Source organism: Opisthocomus hoazin, chromosome 19, assembly GCF_030867145.1.
Source record: "Opisthocomus hoazin isolate bOpiHoa1 chromosome 19, bOpiHoa1.hap1, whole genome shotgun sequence".
Taxonomy (NCBI): Eukaryota; Metazoa; Chordata; class Aves; order Opisthocomiformes; family Opisthocomidae; genus Opisthocomus; species Opisthocomus hoazin.
The window spans coordinates 16,385,465-16,403,033 of NC_134432.1; the positions used below are offsets into that span (position 1 = coordinate 16,385,465).

The 17,569-nt window shown below is 64.1% G+C and overlaps 1 protein-coding gene across 2 annotated transcripts; it reads left to right on the top strand.

The window, feature by feature from the left end:
• The first annotated feature begins 1,048 nt into the window (after window positions 1-1,048).
• PTGS1 (prostaglandin-endoperoxide synthase 1) lies at window positions 1,049-13,251 on the top strand. Of its 2 annotated transcripts, XM_075439588.1 has the most exons (12): window positions 1,049-1,157; window positions 6,541-6,657; window positions 6,769-6,909; window positions 7,768-7,911; window positions 8,321-8,502; window positions 8,596-8,679; window positions 9,270-9,516; window positions 10,116-10,402; window positions 11,330-11,477; window positions 11,810-11,908; window positions 11,990-12,185; window positions 12,263-13,251. In XM_075439588.1, exons 1-11 carry the CDS (start codon window positions 1,049-1,051, stop codon window positions 12,163-12,165), a joined length of 1,734 nt encoding a protein of 577 aa, XP_075295703.1. In that variant the 3' UTR covers window positions 12,166-12,185; window positions 12,263-13,251. The 2 variants fall into 2 exon arrangements, with proteins under 2 accessions (XP_075295703.1, XP_075295702.1); XM_075439587.1 differs by having other exon boundaries at window positions 11,810-12,185.
• Window positions 13,252-17,569: the final 4,318 nt, after the last annotated feature.

Genomic DNA, 17,569 nt, shown 5'->3' on the forward strand with positions numbered 1-17,569 from the left:
TGCCCGAGCTGTGACAGGGTGGCCCAGGGCAAGGGCACCCAGGTGGGGGGCTTGCGGGTCAGGGGATGGGCATGTGGGTCCTGGGGGACGTGGGGAGCAGGATGTGGGGATGCTGGGGGACCTGGGGAGCAGGGCGTGGGGATGCTGGGGGATGTGGGGACCAGCGTGTGGGTGTGGGGATGTTGGGAGACGTGGGGACCAGGGCATGGGGATGCTGGGGGACCTGGGGAGCAGGGCATGGGTGTGGGGATGCTGGGTGATGTGGGGATGATGCTGGAGGACGTAGGGACCAAGGTGTGGGCATGGGGATACTGGAGGATATGGGGACCAGGGCACAGGTGTGGAGTTGCTAGGGGACATGGGACATGGGGAGCAGGGCATTGGGTGTGGGGATGTTGGGGGACGTGGGGATGATGCTGGGGGATGTGGGGACCAGGGTGCGGGTGTGGGGTTGCTGGGGGACGTGGGGAGCAGCGCGTGGGCATGGGGACGCTGGGGGGTGTGGGGATCATGCTGGGGGATGTGGGGAGCAGCGCGTGGGTGTGGGGATGCTGGGGGATGTGGGGACCAGGGCATGGGGAGCAGGGCGTGGGTGTGGGGTGCTGGGGGACGTGGGGACCAGGGCACGGGCATGGGGATGCTGGGGGAGATGGAGAGCAGGGTGTGGGCATGGGGACGCTGGGGGACGTGGGGATGATGCTGGGGGATGTGGGGACCAGGGCGTGGGTGTGGGGTGCTGGGGGGTGTGGGGAGCAGCAGATGGGTGTGGAGACGCTCAGGGAGATGGGGACCGGGAGGGACACGGGGGGACCTGGGCGTGAGCCGGGGGGGCTCCTGGGGCAGACGGAGGTCGGGGCACGACCGGGGCCCCAGGGGTGTCCGCATGGACCCCGGGGGGGGGGGGTTCGCGGGCCGGGGCAGCCCCCCGCGGGGCCGGGGGGGGGGAGGCGGCCCCGTCCCGGCGGGGGCGGGCGGAGGCGCGGCGGGGGCGGGGGCGGCGGGGCCGGGCCGGGCGCGGCGGCGGGACGCGGCGGAGCTGCCTCTCGCCATGGGCCGTGGGTGCCGGGCCCGGGCCCCGCGGGCTGCGGGGCTGCGGCTGCTGCTCGCCCACGCCGTGCTGCTCTGCGCCGCCGGGACCGCCGCCACCGACGGCTCCGGTACGCGGGGCGGGGGGCGGCACCGGGAGGGACGGAGGGAGGGGAGACCCGGGGGAGCGGGGACCGGGGGGAGCGGCGGCACCCCGCACCGGGGGGATCCGGTACCGGGGGAGGACCGGGGGGAGAGGCGGCACCCCGCACCGGGGGGATCCGGCATCGGGGGGGACTCGGGGAGTGCGGGGGGACCCCGCTCCGGGGATCCGGCACCGGGAGGGAGGGGAGACCCGGGGGAGCGGGGACCGGGGGGATCCGGTACCGGGCGGGGACCGGGGGTCGGTGACGGGAGATGCGGGGGAACCTGGTCCCGGGCAGTCCAGTGCGGGGGTCCCGGACAGCCGGAGGCGGGGGGTGCGGGGTGGTCGCTTCTCCCGGCGGTCGGGGCGTTTGCCCCGGGTCCCAGCCCAAGCTGCGGGACGGGTCCGCGCCCCGCCGGGTCCCCGGGGTGGGCTGGGATCGGGCCCGTCGCCCCGGGCTGCCCATCGCCCCGCCGCTGCCCGGCCCCGGCCGTTGGACCCCGGAGGGCAGGGCAGGCGGGGACCCCCCCCGGGCCGGGACCCCCGAGGACACCGCCTGGGGCTCCGTCCCCGCAGCACCGGGAGCCGCAGGGTTGGGCCCGTCACGCCTGACCAGCGAGCAAAATCACCCACGAAAACCAAACTTCCCCTCTCCCTCCCGCTGCGGCCGCGCGAGGACCACACGCAGGAGCCGTCGCTGGCCCCAGCGCGGCCATGGCTGGGCTCCCGCCAAGCCCACCGCCGTCCCGCCAGCCCCGGGGTCGAGCGACAGCACCCAGCTGCTCCCTGCAGCCTCCCAGCTGGGACGGGGCCACTCGAAGGAAAGGGGGGGAGTATCCATGGGTGCTGGCAGCCAGAGGCCTTTCCCACCCTCCCCAAACACGTGCCAGGTGAAACCGCAGTTTGGGGGTGAGGACGGAGGGCTGGGGGCAGCAGGGATGGCTCCGGTGGCCTGAGCTGCCGTCCCGTTCCCGTGCCCATGTGCCGCAGCCGCTCGCCACGTGCTGGCACAGCCGCGGTGGGCGCAGGGTGCCCGTGCACCCCGGGGTGTCGAGGAGTAACGCTGCTCACGGCAGGCACCCACAGAGCAGGTTTGCAAAGCGCAACCACGTCTCGAATCCCGTCAGCTCCAACCCCTGCAGGGCAGTTTCCTTCAGGTCCGTAGCGGGGCACTGACTCCAGCACCCCTTCTGTGAAGTGACCTTCCTCCCCGCAGAAAAACGCCTTCCCAGCGAGAAGCTCGTGGCATTTTTCAGGTTTTACAGTTCCTCGCTAAAGTAACGTCCTCAGCAAAACCAGCGCGGGCACGTGGGCTGCTTCCCTCGCCGGGCTCCGGCTGTCTGCGGTGCCAACGGTGCTGGTGGAGACCCCAGCCCCAGCAGCCCGCCCGGGTTCGCCCGCCGCTGTGGGAAGCGGTGTGCCCAAACCCGAGAGACCCCCAAAATGTGCACGGGCTGGGCGTGCGGGGCTGAGCACGCACCCCCCCATCGCTGGGGAGGGGGGACCGTGGGAGGAGTGACCCGAACCGAGCAGGTCTGGGCTGGGCAGGCAGAGCCAGGTGCTGGAGCAGGACGCGTTGCCCTTGCCACTGCCTGTGCCCCCTCCCCACAGCCGTCACCCCGGGAGAGGGGGGACTTCTCTGCGCTGGAGAGGCTGGTCCTGTGCAAAAACAGCAACCCCGAGATGGGGACTTCCCTGTTTGGGCAGCGTACGTGTCCGAAATGGGAACACGACGTGGGGTTGCCCTGAGGCCCCGCGGCTGTGGCTGCACAGAGTGGCCGTGTCTGCTCTGCAGGGGACCCCGGGAGCTGGGGTGCGACCCGGTGGGAGGTGGCAGGTCCGCTCGCGGGGACAGTGGAGCTGGGTGGCCCCGATGCGGCCGAGCCGCCCTGCAGCCCTTTGGGCTGCTCGGCCCCGGGCTGGAGGGACGGAGCAGGAGCGAGCGCTGCAGGAGGAGGGACGGTGGTGGGGACGCAGCGGGCACCCTGCTCAGGGCCTGCCGGGTATGTCTGCACAAAAGGAGGGACCCCATGGGCTGGACCTGGCTGTCACCCTCTGGGTGGTGGGGACAGGCAAGGGACAGCCTCTGCACGGTCCCTCCACCGGGCTGACCACCTCCCAGCATGGGTCTCATCGTCCTGGGTGTTGGGGACAGCCGGGAGCAGCATCCGTGCGTCCTGCTGGGCACAGGACAGGGCCTGGGGACCCCCGTGCCCAAAGGAGCTGGCACAGACACACGCTGGGATGGTGCAACCGTCACCAGCCCCCGAGGCTGACTGCTGCACGCCAGGATCAAAGCAAATTTCACTACGTGGGGGAAAAAAAAAAAGATACCTGGGATATACATGAAAGGACGGCTTTCTTCCAAGCGTTAATTAGGGAGGGAGATATCTGACTGAGGAACTACGGGAACCGCGCCGTGCCCCGAGGTGCTGTCAGCAGAGCGGCCGGGCTCCCGCTCCTTCCCAGCGCCGCGCCGGGAGGACCATGGCCCTAATCTTGCCCCCAGATCGGCTCCCGAAGAGCAAATAACAGGATGTTGGGCTGAGGCTGGGATCTCCTGCTCGCTTGGTGTTTGCTGCTTGGAGCACTGCTACTTGACTCCTTGCACCTTGGCTCCGAGCCGTCATGTTTGCTCTCTGTAGACCTTTTCTCCTGCTGTGAGCGGAGCCAAGCCGGTCCCCTGGTGTTTCTCCGTTCTCCCCTGCAGATATTGCCCTTGGCTGCTGGCATGCCTTCAGGGGTGTAGTTTTGTACCAGTGCTCTTGCAAAATAAACCTGACCGTCTTCTCCACAGCCGTTCCACAGCTCACGCCGCTTCACCCGCTGCTGCTGCAGCACCCGAGCGTCACCATCTGCCCGAGCTCCAGCCGTGGGGCAGATCAGGCGTGGACCCCGATGAGCAAGGGCTGGCAGGCACTTCTGATTCATGCCTGTTTCCATCGCCCGACGTCAACCACCTCCTCCCAGCACGGCCCCTCCGCAGCGGGGCTCCTGGAGCTTCAACCCGGGGAGCCTGCTGCCACACGGAGAGCCTGGGGGCTGTGTCAGCCCCTCCAGCCACCCGCAGCCCATCCTCGAGGCCGGCAGCCCGGCTCAGGTGTGGGGAGGAGGGTCACCGAGCCCCACGTGGCGTGCAGCTGCGGCCCTGGAACGCTGCTCTTGCTCCTGGTGCTGCCAGAAGTGGTTGCAGATGACAATCTGGCTGCATGGAGCGTGCTGCGAACAGCTCGTGGGCCCGAGAAAACCTCCCTGAATCAGAAAAACAAGTGCGTGAGCCTTTCATCATCTTCAAAGCCTGCAGCCGCGGAGCTGTGTCCCATCAAGCAAGCCCGACTGCAGCCCGGCCGTGATTCACCCCAGGTTGCTTTGGCTGCCGTTCGCCGAGCGGATGTTGTCCCCGAAATCTGGCGTTTTTCAGCAGTGACGGAGCATGTTCCCCAGCTCCTCCGTCACGGATGGGGCCGTGCTCCAGCGCGGAGGCTGGGAGCAGCTTTTCCCACACCTGGAGCCATCCCGGCAGGGCCGGCGCAGGATTCCTGGCCGGGGTGGGGAGAGGCACGGAGCCGTCACGGCAGGGAGGCTCCGAAGGGATGCGAGGGGGTTGCTGTCGCGGGCCAGGACACGCTCCGTCCCCCTCCCGCCCATTTGGCTGGAACATGCCGCTCCCACCCCACCTCCGGGACCCCGCGGCGCTGACACGGCCGCGACCCACGCAAGGCGGCGGCGCGGCCAAGCCCGGTGTGCTGGCAACCCCGCCGCGGAGGAGTGCTCGGCCGCGACACGCCGTCGAGCCCCGCGCCGGGGAGAGCCCCGGCAAAGCGAACTTCTGACTCCCCGCATCAGCTGGAGAGATGGGGCAGGATGCGACCTGCCACGCCAGAGCCCACGGCGTGGAGCATCCTGCTGAGGCCATGGCCGCAGCGGCCCCGCATCCTCCCGCGCTGCAGCGGGCACGGCACGGGGCTGCTCTTTTAGGTGCTTGCAAAATTTGCGGCGGAGTCGAGTGCCAGAGCTACCGGCGCAGGAATAGCCCGGAGGATGCTCCAGCTGCGCTGCAGCACGGCCCCCTCTGCAGAACTTCCCATCTTGCAAAAAGCCAAACGGGTGGGCTGACCTTAATTTGTCTGAGTTAAAGGAGAACCTGCCTGCTGCCTCTCGTCTGGGTACATGAAAAGATCTGAGATGAAAGGGAGTCTGCCGCGAGGGCTGGGAGCTGAACGCGTCTTTGCAAGCCGGCCCCGGTGACGCGAGGGGTTCGGGGTCGCAGGGCTGAATGCAGCCGGGGCAGAGCTGCTGGCCAAGCCCCGGGCCCCCGGGCAGCCCCTGCCCTGCCTCCAGCGGGCGGCCGGCTGGGGGACCAAGCAAATTGCAAAATTAGCTTTATTTTTCAAAGATGTTGTTTTTTAGCTGCCATTTCCTACGGAAAAAATGTGGTTTCTATTCTGTATGCCTGTCCCTCCGCCCCAGCATTGGAACCTGTTCCCAAATTCCAGCAGAATTTGAACCAGGTGTGGCGGGGGCCTGACGAGCTCACGGACTACACAGAGCCGCTGACGGACCTGGGAGCCCTTCCTTCATCAGCTGGACACGCTGGGGACATCTCTCGGTCCCCTCCGGTGCTCAGGACACACTGCCTGTCCCTGTCCCCACAGCTGACGGCACCGGAGCCGAGCGCTGCGTGTCGGTGGCACCGCTGTCCCCGAGCCCTGCGCGTCGCGGCGGGGCTGGTGACCACCGATGCGCACCGAAACCCTCAGCCGGGTGTGCTCCCGGAGGGCTTGTCTCCTGGCGCTTCTGTTCTCCGGGCGCAAAGGCCCCATCCCGGGTCCGTGGGTCTGTCCAGGCTGGGTGGCAGCGCTGCTCCCGCGTCCGTCTGACCGGCGGGATCGGCCGCGGGGCGGGCGGGAAGGGGCCCTTATCTCACGCCTGCAGGCTGGGGCGCGAAGGCGGCGGAGGAAGGGGCCGGGTGGGAGCCGGGGAGCGAGCCCAGCGGTCGGCCCTTTCATCCGCTCGCGGCGGCGAGGGCGGAGGAGCCGCTTGCCAAAGCAAACTCCAGCCCTGACAATCGCCATTATTATTAGCGCCGGTGCCACGTTGGCACCGCTTCATCCCACGCCGGGGCTCCGGGGGCACGGCAGCCCCCTCCGCACCAGGCTGCGGCCCCGGCCACGCAGCCGGACGCTGTGAAACGGCCCCGCGGCGGCACGGGGCACCGGGCAGGGCGCAGCGCCGGCAGCCGCGGAGCCGTCGGTGCGTGGCTGCGGGTGCGGACGCTGCTTCGGCAGCCGCGGGTGTTTCAGACAAGGCTGACTCCCACAGGGGAGGTGGCAGCGTGGGTGGACGGTGACGTCTCTCTCTCCCCGCAGTGAACCCCTGTTGCCATTACCCCTGCCAGCACCAAGGGGTGTGCGTGAGGGTCGGCCTGGGAGGGTACGAGTGCGACTGCACGCGGACGGGATACTTCGGAGCCAACTGCACCTCCCGTAAGTCCCTCTCGCCCGGAGGACCTCCAGCACCCGTGGGTCCCGGTGGGTCGGGGCCGTTAAGGGGCTTCGTTAGCGGGGCGAGCGGTTTGCCTGGTCTGTCTCCCCCAGCCGAGCTCTGGACACGCCTCCGTGAGCTGCTGAAGCCCAGTCCTGCCTTCTACCACTTCATCCTGACCCACTTCAGGTGGTTTTGGGACATTGTCAACAGCACCTTCATCAGGGACACGCTCATGAGGCTGGTGCTCACAGGTGAGGGGTTGAAGCGGGTCTCAGGGTGCAGCGGGACTCGGGGACCCCCAGGGCATCAGCAGAGGTGCACGGTGGGCACCGGGCTGGAGTCAGCTCACCAGGAGACACAGGGAGGTTGTCACCCCATCATCACCCCATCACCCTGCCCGGGGGAGGCTGCCTGGCCAGGCTCAGGGGGTCGGCAGGCTGGGCTGCCCGTGTGTCCCTGGCCATGTGTCCCCAGCCATGCGTCCCCAGCCGTGCGTCCTTGGCCATGCATCCCCAGCCGTGTGTCCCCAGCCGTGCATCCTTGGCCATGCATCCCCAGCCGTGTGTCCCCAACCGTGTGTCCCCAGCCGTGTGTCCCCAGCCGTGTGTCCCCAGCCGTGCGTCCTTGGCCATGCATCCCCAGCCGTGTGTCCCCAGCCGTGTGCCGGGCTGCCAGCCAGCTGGAAAACACGCCACGCTCCCCGGGCCAAGGGGCTCTTCAGCAGCTGCATGGAAAGCAGCACGTGGAAATCTAGCCCTTGTTACTCATGTCCCCACATTCATCACTTTGTATAAATATTTAGGTTCCAGCCCCTGGAGCCGTAGCGACATGTTCACGGGGCTCCGGCTGTTGGTTTTACCATTTCTGTGGGGTTGTCATCTCATTCATCATCCAAAAATGCCATTTAACACCTTAGTATGAGCCCTCCTCTTCTGCGGGGAACTGCAGCCATTCAAAGGCCCGGAGCAAAGCCCGGGGCACCCGCGTGTCTCCGCCGTCTGTACCGTTCTGCTTTTCAGGGTGGCAGGGAGGAGGTCCGGCAGCACGGAGTGGGTGGGCCACGGGTGCTGCCCCGTGCCCCACAGTGGTGCCCCCCTCTCTCCTTTCAGTTCGTGCCAATCTCATCCCCAGCCCCCCCACCTTCAACTCTGACTACGGCTACATCAGCTGGGAGGCCTACGCCAACGTCAGCTACTACACCCGCGTCCTCCCGCCCGTGCCGCACGACTGCCCGACGCCCATGGGGACCAAAGGTACGTGGCCATCCCGGGGGCACCAGCACCGCGTGGTGCCGGCTGTGGGGCTGAGTTGCTGGAGCAGCATCAGAGTTTCCCATCCACTCATGCCCGAGCTTTCGCTGCCATGGCCATGGACCCATCCCCAAGGCACCGCTGGCCGTGCCACGTGCTGCTGCTGGCCTGCCCACGCTGGCCCCGCGGGCAGGAGGAGCTTCGTGGCACCCGAAAGGTGGCTGGGACAGCTTGGGTTGAGCTGCTGGGACACGTCGTAGCCTGTGTGAGAGGGCTGTAAGGTGGCTGCTCGGACATGTCGGTGCCTGGTGCTGCAGCAGACACGGCCGCGCTCGCCAACAGCCCCACGGCCGGCGCTGGTACGGGGCCGGGTTGTCATGGAGAACCTGCCCTCAACCTCCATCCTTCGCAGGGAAGCAGCAGCTCCCCGACCCCCAGCTCCTGGCGGAGAGGTTCCTGCTGCGGCAGAAGTTTGAAGCTGATCCTCGAGGCACCAACCTGATGTTTGCCTTCTTCGCCCAGCATTTCACCCACCAGTTCTTCAAGACGTCTGGGAAGATGGGTCGTGGCTTCACCAAGGCGCTGGGGCACGGGGTGAGGAGGGCGCAGGGGCACGCAGGGAGCGAGGAGGGGACCAGGGTGTGCATGGCCTTTCGGAGCAGCCTTGATGCCGTGCTCTCTCGGCAGGTGGACCTCGGGCATCTGTACGGGGACACCCTGCAGCGGCAGCACCAGCTGCGGCTCTTCAGAGACGGGAAGCTGAAATTCCAGGTACCCCCTGACACGGCTGAATCATGTGGTTGCAAACCACGGCTGGGAAATGGCCTCAACTTGCATCAGGGGAGGTTTAGATTGGATATTACGAAAAAATTCCTTACTAAAAGAGTTGTGAAACATTGGCACAGGCTGCCCAGGGCGGTGGTGGAGTCCCCATCCCTAAGGTGTTCAAAAAACATGTAGATATGGCACTTCGGGATATGGTTTAGCAGGCATGGTGGTGATGGGTTGACGGTTGGACTTGATGACCTTAGAGGTCTTTTCCAACTTTAATGATTCTGTGATATCTCAGCCCTGTGCTCCAGGGTTGTTTGAAGCCCATGTCCCTCAGGAAGCTCTGGGAGACCCCAGCCCTGATGCTCCGCGTGGCTGTTGGCGGAGGTGCCATGTCAGAGGGTCAGGCTGTGGGTTGTAGCTGTTCTGATGGCCACAGGCTGTGTGAGGGAGGTGTTTCTGTCCTACTCACTGCTTGCAGGAGAGCGGCAGTGGTGCCTGCAGGCAGGCAGATCCCAGCTGGGCAGGCCTGCACCGGGGTGGTTTTCTTTCCTCCTCCCTTTCTGCCATCCCATTCTTGTCTCCCCAAGGTGGTGGATGGAGAGGTGTACCCCCCCGTGGTCACCGATGCTCCGGTTCACATGGTCTACCCGCCCGACATCCCCAAGGAGAAGCAGCTGGCGATGGGGCAGGAGGTGTTTGGGCTGCTGCCGGGGCTCTGCCTGTACGCCACGCTCTGGCTGCGTGAGCACAACCGCGTCTGCGACGTGCTGAAACGGGAGCATCCCACCTGGAGCGACGAGCAGCTCTTCCAGACGGCTCGGCTCATCCTCATCGGTGAGGACCGGCAGTGCCGCAGGGCACGGGCACCGCGGAGCCCCGTGTCCCACCTCCCCGGGCAAGCCCCAAGGTCTTGGGTGTTGGTCGGTCTCCGTTTGAGGGTGGTGTCCAGGCTGGCTTGAAAGGCTGGAGGATTTTTTCGGGCAGCCTTCTGCGGATTGTTGGCTTTGGTCTTCATAGCAAAAATTGGCTTTGGCCCATCAAAAAATTTAATTTTGAATAATTTTGTCATAATTTTGATTGATTTCATTTTAGCGTTCATTATAAATTTACTATAATCTCATGAAATACCATTTTTGACCCAAATCCAGAGAAGACCCATGTCACCACATCATTATCTCCAAGAAGCGCATCAAGGTCAGCTTCCTCAGGAACTATGTTGCTTTGGGCAGACTGACCTTTGCTGGTGAAAAAGTAACTCCCAACCAACTCAGCAAGCCCATAGTCAGGTCCCAGGCGGTGGATGGGTTCTGGGACGCGCTGCCATAGCGTGCCTCGGGGTGCAGAGCATCTTGGGATGCGTAGCATCTTGGGGTGCAGAGCCAGGAGCCCCTGCTGCTGCTGGCTGACGGCTGCTTCTCTCACCTCCTGCCCAGGGGAGACCATTAAGATCGTCATTGAAGACTACGTCCAGCACCTCAGCGGGTACTTCCTCAGCCTCAAGTTCGACCCCGAGCTGCTGTTTGGGACACCGTTCCAGTACCGGAATCGCATCGCAGTGGAGTTCAACCAGCTCTACCACTGGCACGGGCTGATGCCTGACTCCTTCGTCATCCAGGGGGAAGAGTACAGCTACGAGCAGTTCCTCTACAACACCTCCATGCTCATGGACTACGGCGTGGAGGCACTGGTGGAGTCCTTTTCCAAGCAGACTGCAGGAAGGGTAAGGCCCTGCTCTACGCTCCCTGCCAGCAGTGGAACCAGAATCACAGAATCACAGCATGGTCGGGGCTGGAAGGGACCTCTGGGGGTCACCCAGCCCAACCCCCTGCCCAAGCAGGGTCACCCAGAGCAGCTGCACAGCACCGTGGCCAGGCGGGGCTGGAATATCTCCAGAGAAGGAGACTCCACAGCCTCCCTGGGCAGCCTGGGCCAGGGCTCCGTCACCCTCAGAGGGAAGAAGTTCTTCCTCGGGTTCAGCTGGAGCTTCCTCTGCTTCAGTTTGTGCCCGTTGCCCCTTGTCCTGTCACTGGGCACCGCTGGAAAGAGCCTGGCCCCATCCTCCTGACACCCACCCTGCAGATATTTATAAGCATATATGTTTGCTTCCTCCCGGGACTCTGTAGCAAACATCGCGGTGACGCCGGGAGCCTGCATTAAGCTGGGATCTCCTGGCCAGACCAGGCTTGGGAGCAGCGTGTCTGGCACTGTTCTTTGCTGCCATCACATGGATGGCTTCTTCCAAGCGATTACATCTATTTTTCTGCCTCTCTTTTCTCGTGCGAAGCAGCAAGGCTGAGGCACTGCTGCTCTTTGGGCGTTTGGGTTCTCCCTGTGACCCCAGACCGTCATAGTCTCTCCCCTCCTCCCAGGCTGGTGGGTCACCATCCCTCCGGTGCTTCTCCTGCACCATTCCCATCCTGGGAACAGGACTGACCGTAACCCAAGCTGCTCTACAGCTTTTTTTTGACACTGTCCAGTGATTCCCCCTCTTCTCACTGCTGCGGTGACGTGCTGGTCTCCCCAACACTGTGCCCAGGACACGGACGCTTTAGTGCGGGGCAGTGGGGCTGTGCCAGGGCTCCCTGGAGCAGATGCCCATGCCACCTCGTGCCTCATGAGTGCTCCTCCTTGTGTTCTCGCCCTCCAGATCGGTGGGGGACAAACCATCAACGCTAACGTCTTGAAAGTGGCCATTGGGGTCATCAAGGAATCCCGGCAGCTGCGGCTACAGCCGTTCAATGAGTATCGGAAGAGGTTTGGCATGAAGCCCTACAGGTCCTTCCAGGAGCTGACAGGTAAGGGTGCGGTGCTGCCACGGGAGCTCTCGGGGCTTCGCTGGGGCAGGGCAGATGCTCTGTGCCTACGGGCAGGGTGTGAGACTACGAGCTGACCCCCAGAGCAGCCGTCCTGCCCATCTGAGCCTTGCCTGGTCGTGACCCTCGCGCCGGGGCAGACAGGGCCAATGCCCTGGTTGCAGGGTCGTTCCTCCCGTGGTGCTGGGTGAGTGGTCCAGAGGTCTTGCCGCTGCCAGGGCTGTGGGAGCTGCCACATTCCTGTTACCACAGCAAGGCCAGTCCTTGTGGGGATGGTTCCCTTGCTAAAGCATTTTGATGTTCACTTGGCGCAGGAGAAGAAGAGAAGGCGGCAGAGCTGGAAGAGCTGTATGGAGACATTGATGCTCTGGAGTTTTATGTGGGCTTGCTGCTTGAGAAACCCCAACCCAATGGTATTTTTGGGGAAAGCATGGTGGAGATTGGAGCTCCTTTTTCTCTGAAGGGGCTTCTTGGAAACCCCATCTGCTCCCCAGAGTACTGGAAACCCAGTACCTTCGGCGGAGCAACTGGCTTTGAGATAGTTAAGACAGCATCGCTCGAGAAGCTCGTGTGCCTCAACGTGAAGAAGTGCCCATACGTGGCGTTTCGTGTGCCGGATGCCGCGGAGAATGGCAGCCCCGGGGGCAGTGGATCATCTACTGAGCTCTAGCACCAGGACAGCCTGCCCAGGTAGAGATCATCCTTGCCCAGGCGCTGGCGGAGCCGAGCTCCCGGCCTGGCGCTGAATATCCCGTTCCTTCCCGCAGGGAGCAGCGGGGACGCGGGGACCTGCCCACCCCTGTGCCGAGCAGGAGGAGGACGGAAGATGGTCCCATCCTGGGCGTCCTCCGCACCAGCCCTCGAGGAGAGGCTGCTACCAGCTCTGTGAAAAGCTCGAGTGCCTCGAAGCGTGGCTGCCGCCGCCATCCACAGCAGACCCAATTCTCTTGCTAGTGAATACCCTGCCCTAAGCCAGCTTTGGGGTTCCCCGGGGACGCCCCCTCCCCGGGATGCTCTGGACTCCCCCGCGCTTCGTCACCCTCTGCCCCCGCTGCTCTCCAGCACCAGGCCACCAGCGGCCCCGCTTCCGCAGGGCTTCCCGCTCGGGACAGAGGAGCGCAGAGCCCGGGGAGCCCTCGCAGTCCGCCCCGCTCTGCTGCACCGGGTTCAGGCGCTGAGCTCCCCAGGAGGTGGGGAGGCAGGCGGCAGCGCAGAGGGACAGGGAGGACACGCTGTAGGTGGTCATGTTGGCGCGGCGATGGCTGAGATGGAGTAGGAACCTGCCCTGATCCGCTTCTCCTGCAGCCGCTCCAGACTGTCCACCCCAGCCTGCCCAGCACACGGGCACAGCCGAGACACAGCTGAGAAGAAGGAACCAAAGCGAAGTCTCTGCGGGACGAGACCAGGGCAGAAGCGTCAGGTCAGACCTCCCAGACCTCCTGCAGCTCCCACCCGCTGGCTGCGACCCCGGCACACACCACCGGCCGCCCACGCTGGGCTGCTGGGAGCAAGGTGCTACCTCTGTGCAAACACGGCGATGAAGGCTCTTCCATCCTACGACCGTTACGCTCCCCTGCGCCAACAGCTCAGCACATGGCGTCCCCAAGGCACGCAGAGCCTGCTTCTGTCCCGCTCCAGAAACGCACGCAGATGTCAGCCCTCGCCGACCGAAAGACGTGGCTGGCAGCCACCGCCACTGGCCTCGATCCCCGTCAGATCCTGGTTCACCTCCAGGAAAATGGACATCTAAAATAATAAAGGGTTTTAAAAGCTGCTTTGATTTCCTCCAGCCAGTTTCCAAGCTTTGTCTCAGCAGTGCCAGGCCCTGCGAGAGGGCAGGACGGGTGGGAGGCAGCAGGAGCTGGGGGAGAGGAGAAGCCCCTGGAGCGTTGCCGGCGGGGTTGTCCACCCTGACCCCCTCCCCGGGTGCTGCCGGCTGCTCCTCTGCCCATCACACAAAGCCACGGGAGATGAGGAGACCCAGGGCAGGGAGTCCTGGTCCAGGGCGCTGCCCCGAAGCCGGGGCCCAGGCAGCAGTGCGGGACGGGGCGGGCAGGGGCGAGGAGGACGACAGAGGTGGCATCTCCGGGTGGATACACCCAGGGCAACACAGCCCCCTCCACGTTCCCTGCTGGCGTTCCCTGGGGGGATGAGGACGGATGAGGGTGTTGGCCGTCTGGGGAGGGAGCGACAGTCCGGTGACATCCCCCCTCTGCCCTGGAAGTTTCAACCATTTCTGGTCATGCCAGCTGATTTTTTTATCCCTGATCCAAGTGTGTCCTGATCCAATTCCTCAGGAGAAGGGGTTGTGAGGCACTTCCAGGCGATAATAAAACCGGTTATAGGGAGGTGTTGCGGGAATTTTAAACCAGGGAGACTCGAAGAGCTGGTGCCTTGGCAGGGACGCGTTAGGAGGACGTCATGGCGAGGGAGCCTCCGCAAGCCGATACTCCCAAAGCAAGAGCCTTCTCCCTCGCCCGCTTTAACCGCTCAGAAATGAGATGGGTTTACCAGGATATCACCTGGATTTTCGTTTCCTAACGGCACGCGGGGAGGCGGAGAGGCAGGCCCATCCCGCGACGGCACAGCGGGCGGGTTTGCCTGCTGCCTGCTGACCCGGCTTGGCCCTGCCCGGCCGTCCTGGCACGTGGAGACCCCAGCCCCGCCATCCCGCGCAGCACCGCGCCGTGCGGCAGCGCTGAGCGGGCTCCCCCAGCCTCCCCCTTCCCTGCCCCTCTGCGGGGGAAGCCAGCGCGCGGGGTGATGCTGTGCCCGGGTACCAAACCGCCCAGCGCCTGCCGACAGCTTCTCCCGCGGAGCAGCGGGGTCTCTCCGGCTGCGCCCCGTGCTGTGACCACGGCCCTCGCTGCGCTCCTCAAGGCAAACGGCAGCAAGCGGGGAGCAGCACACGGTCCAAAGAGCGTCAGCGTGCCGCAGACCCACCCTGGGAGCATCCCCCCGTGCCTCCAGCCCACCGGAGCACGCTTCCCCGCGCTGAGCTGCTCCAGCCTCCAGCGTCCGTCACCGCCTGGCCTGGGCAGAAGCTGGGCTCGTTTTAGTCAGACCACAAACATCCTGCTTTCGTCTGGAGCTATCACAGGCTGCCAGCGCTGTCGTGGTACCCACCGATACGCGTACGACGGCCCGTTGGGCACACGGGGAGCTGCGAGCCGCTCCCCGCCTCCGAGGAGGAATGCTTCACCCGGAGCCAGCTCAGCGGAGCCAGCACCGGCAAACCCGGCGTCCCTTCCGCCGGCTCCCGCATGGCACGGTCCGGGACAGCAAAGCATCTCCCTCCTGCACCTCACCCTTCTGCTAGCGGGAAAACTTCGAAATTGCTTCTTTGTGGGACTAATGTGAGCCAGCCCCAGGCACAGCACCCAACACGCGATGGAAAGAATCACAGAACCCCAGCATGGCAGGGGTTGGCAGGGACCTCTGTGGGTCCCCCAGCCCAACCCCCTGCCCAAGCAGGGTCACCCAGAGCAGGCTGCACAGCACCGCGGCCAGGCGGGGCTGGAATATCTCCAGAGAAGGAGACTCCACAGCCTCCCTGGGCAGCCTGGGCCAGGGCTCCGTCACCCTCAGAGGGAAGAAGTTCTTCCTCGGGTTCAGCTGGAAACCTCCTCCTCCACACCCCTGGGGACCCACAGCCCCACGCTCGGAGCCTCCCCCAGCCCAGCACCTCCGAGCCCTCGCGGTTGCTTTGCCAGTCTTCCAGCCACGGCAGTTTGGAGAAACCGCTCGCGTCCTCGGCAGCTTGCCCATCACAACGCCGCAGCCGTGGCCAAGGCAGAAGGCAGGAGTTTGCGTCGAAGCGCGGTGTTTAGTCTGGTGCGCCCGCCAGCGTCACCCAAGGGCTCCCAACGTACCCGCTGTCTGCGCTCTTGGTAAACACAGCTCGTGGGACATCCTTGGGTTTTTTAAACAAGCGGCTCCGAGGAGCCCGGCTGCAGCTTGCCCACGCGGGGACGGACGTGCAGCGGGGGGACGGCGCTGCCTGTGCTCGTGCAGCAGCGATGGAAACATCTGCCTGGGGCTGAGCGACCGCTGAGCTGGGATTGACTGAGCAGGAGGCTACGGCTGCGCAGAGCGGACCGCACAAGGAGGGTCAAGCGTCTGAAACGCCTTCTCACGCAGCGTGGTCCCTGCGGTCAGAGGGAAGGGGCAGAGGCTGCAGCCGCCGCGGGGTTCCCCTCTCCGGGCAGCCCGCACCCCTCCAGCCACACGCCCGGCCAAGATCCACCATGGAGAAGTCATCTAAACCCCACGGTGGCAAAAATAAGCAGGGCCCTGAGGCCGAACGGCAGAGCAGTCCCCGCAGCCACCCGGGCCGCCCCGAGCCCGCCCCAGCAGCGTGGCACAGAGCGTCTGCCCGGATTTCCAGCAAAGGCGCATCGTGAGCGTTTAGGAAGACGTAGACTGGACGCAAGAAAAATCAGTATAAACTTTTCTTTTCTAAATCTTGTCCCTTCTTGCCTGGCACCTGGGTTGGCATCAGGATTAAATGCCCACGTTGGGCTCACCCCGTGCTTTCATTCCTGCCCTTGCCGCGCAGCCGTCGGCCTCTCCTGTGCATTTGCATTCTGTGGCCGAATTCTGCTGTTTGTTTTGGAACATCATTAAACGCGAGCAAACTCGGGTGGTTCTACATTCCTCTCTCCCAGCACAGAATTACACCCTCCTGTAAAAATCGCCGTTTCTGGCTGCCCTCTCTGCAGCAGCCTGCTTTTGCCGAAATAAAACATTTCCCAGAGGCAACACAACCTACCTGACAAGTGGGGGTTTTTTTAAAACTCCTATTTATAGTTCTTCTTGAAGATGAAAATCGGACACGGAGATGAGTCAGGCTGGGTACGTGAGCCTTCTCGCTCCGCAGGGCGCACTGCATACACCAGAGCGGGCTGCAGCCGCGGCGACGCACCACCCCGAGCGGCCGCAGAGCCGCGACCCGCGGCAGAGCCCGGTCCACCCCGGCCATGCCTGCGCGTCTGGCCCGCGCTTGAGGAGCAGCAGACAGAAAACGGGACGAAGAACGGACAGACTGCAAAGACGGAGCACATCACGTCTCGGCTGGCAGAAGTCGTGTGTGTTGTGTCTCAACCCCACGCTGGTAAGGACCAACCTTGCTGTCCAGGACCAGCTGCTTGCTTTCCGAGCTCTCTTCTCCTGTTGAAATCAAAATATTTAAGAAAGTTTGCTTTTATGTACGGCTTTTTGATGCTGGCAGAATTGTGCCTGATAAATGTTATAACGCGAACAACGCCCGCAGCAGCTGTGCCAGTACAGGACGAGGGGACGCGGGTCGCTTCGCACCAGGGCTCCGGACTCCGCCGGCCCTTCCCAAGCGGAATTTGTATCCCGGAGCAGTTTCACCAGAAATTCCCGGTGCGAGGAAGTGGGGGAACAAACAGCCGGGAGATGTCAAGGGAGATGAACCCGCGGGCTGGCACCGGCCCAGGGTCAGAGCCCTGTGCTGCCTCGGGATGCTCCCTCCCTCCCCTCAGCGGGTGTCTGGCAGCACAAAGAACGCTCGGCCAAGGCGACGTTAAGCTCTAGCGACAACATCACGCAACCCCTGCCGCCATCAGAGCTCCCCGACCTCGGCCACGCGCCGCAGCAGAGCCCCCATGGCAGCCGAACCCGCTCTCCCCATCTGTGGGCTGTCTGCCACGAACCGCGTCACCCGCTGGGGAAGCCGCTGCGCCAGGAGAGATGAAACATCTCCGACAGAATTAAAAAGCATCGTTTCTTCAAAACCAAACCATTTAGTAGGGATGCATCAGTTTAAACGAAGTTCTGCCGGTGAGAGGGGACAACGGCTTGGGGGACGGAGAGGCACCTGCATCAAAGCAAAGACCTGACGCTCTCGATGCCGAGTTGAACCTTTCAAAACAGTTTTATTTTATGTAGGTGTTCATACCATTTCATTTCCAGTTTAGTGCCCCGTATGCGTACATGAATGCACCCCAATTCTTAATAATAAATAAATAAAAATAAAAAAATAAATAAGTAAAGCGGACTTTAACACTTCAGCCAAAACCTTTACAGACGCGGTGTTAGTACGAGCTGCA

Excerpts from the sequence above, each read along its gene's own strand:
- PTGS1 (XM_075439587.1), top strand. The coding sequence starts at position 1,049 with ATGGGCCGTGGGTGCCGGGCCCGGGCCCCGCGGGCTGCGGGGCTGCGG. Across the intron at positions 9,517-10,115 it reads GGCTCGGCTCATCCTCATCG|GGGAGACCATTAAGATCGTC; the intron begins GTGAGGACCGGC and ends CCTCCTGCCCAG. Across the intron at positions 10,403-11,329 it reads CCAAGCAGACTGCAGGAAGG|ATCGGTGGGGGACAAACCAT; the intron begins GTAAGGCCCTGC and ends CTCGCCCTCCAG.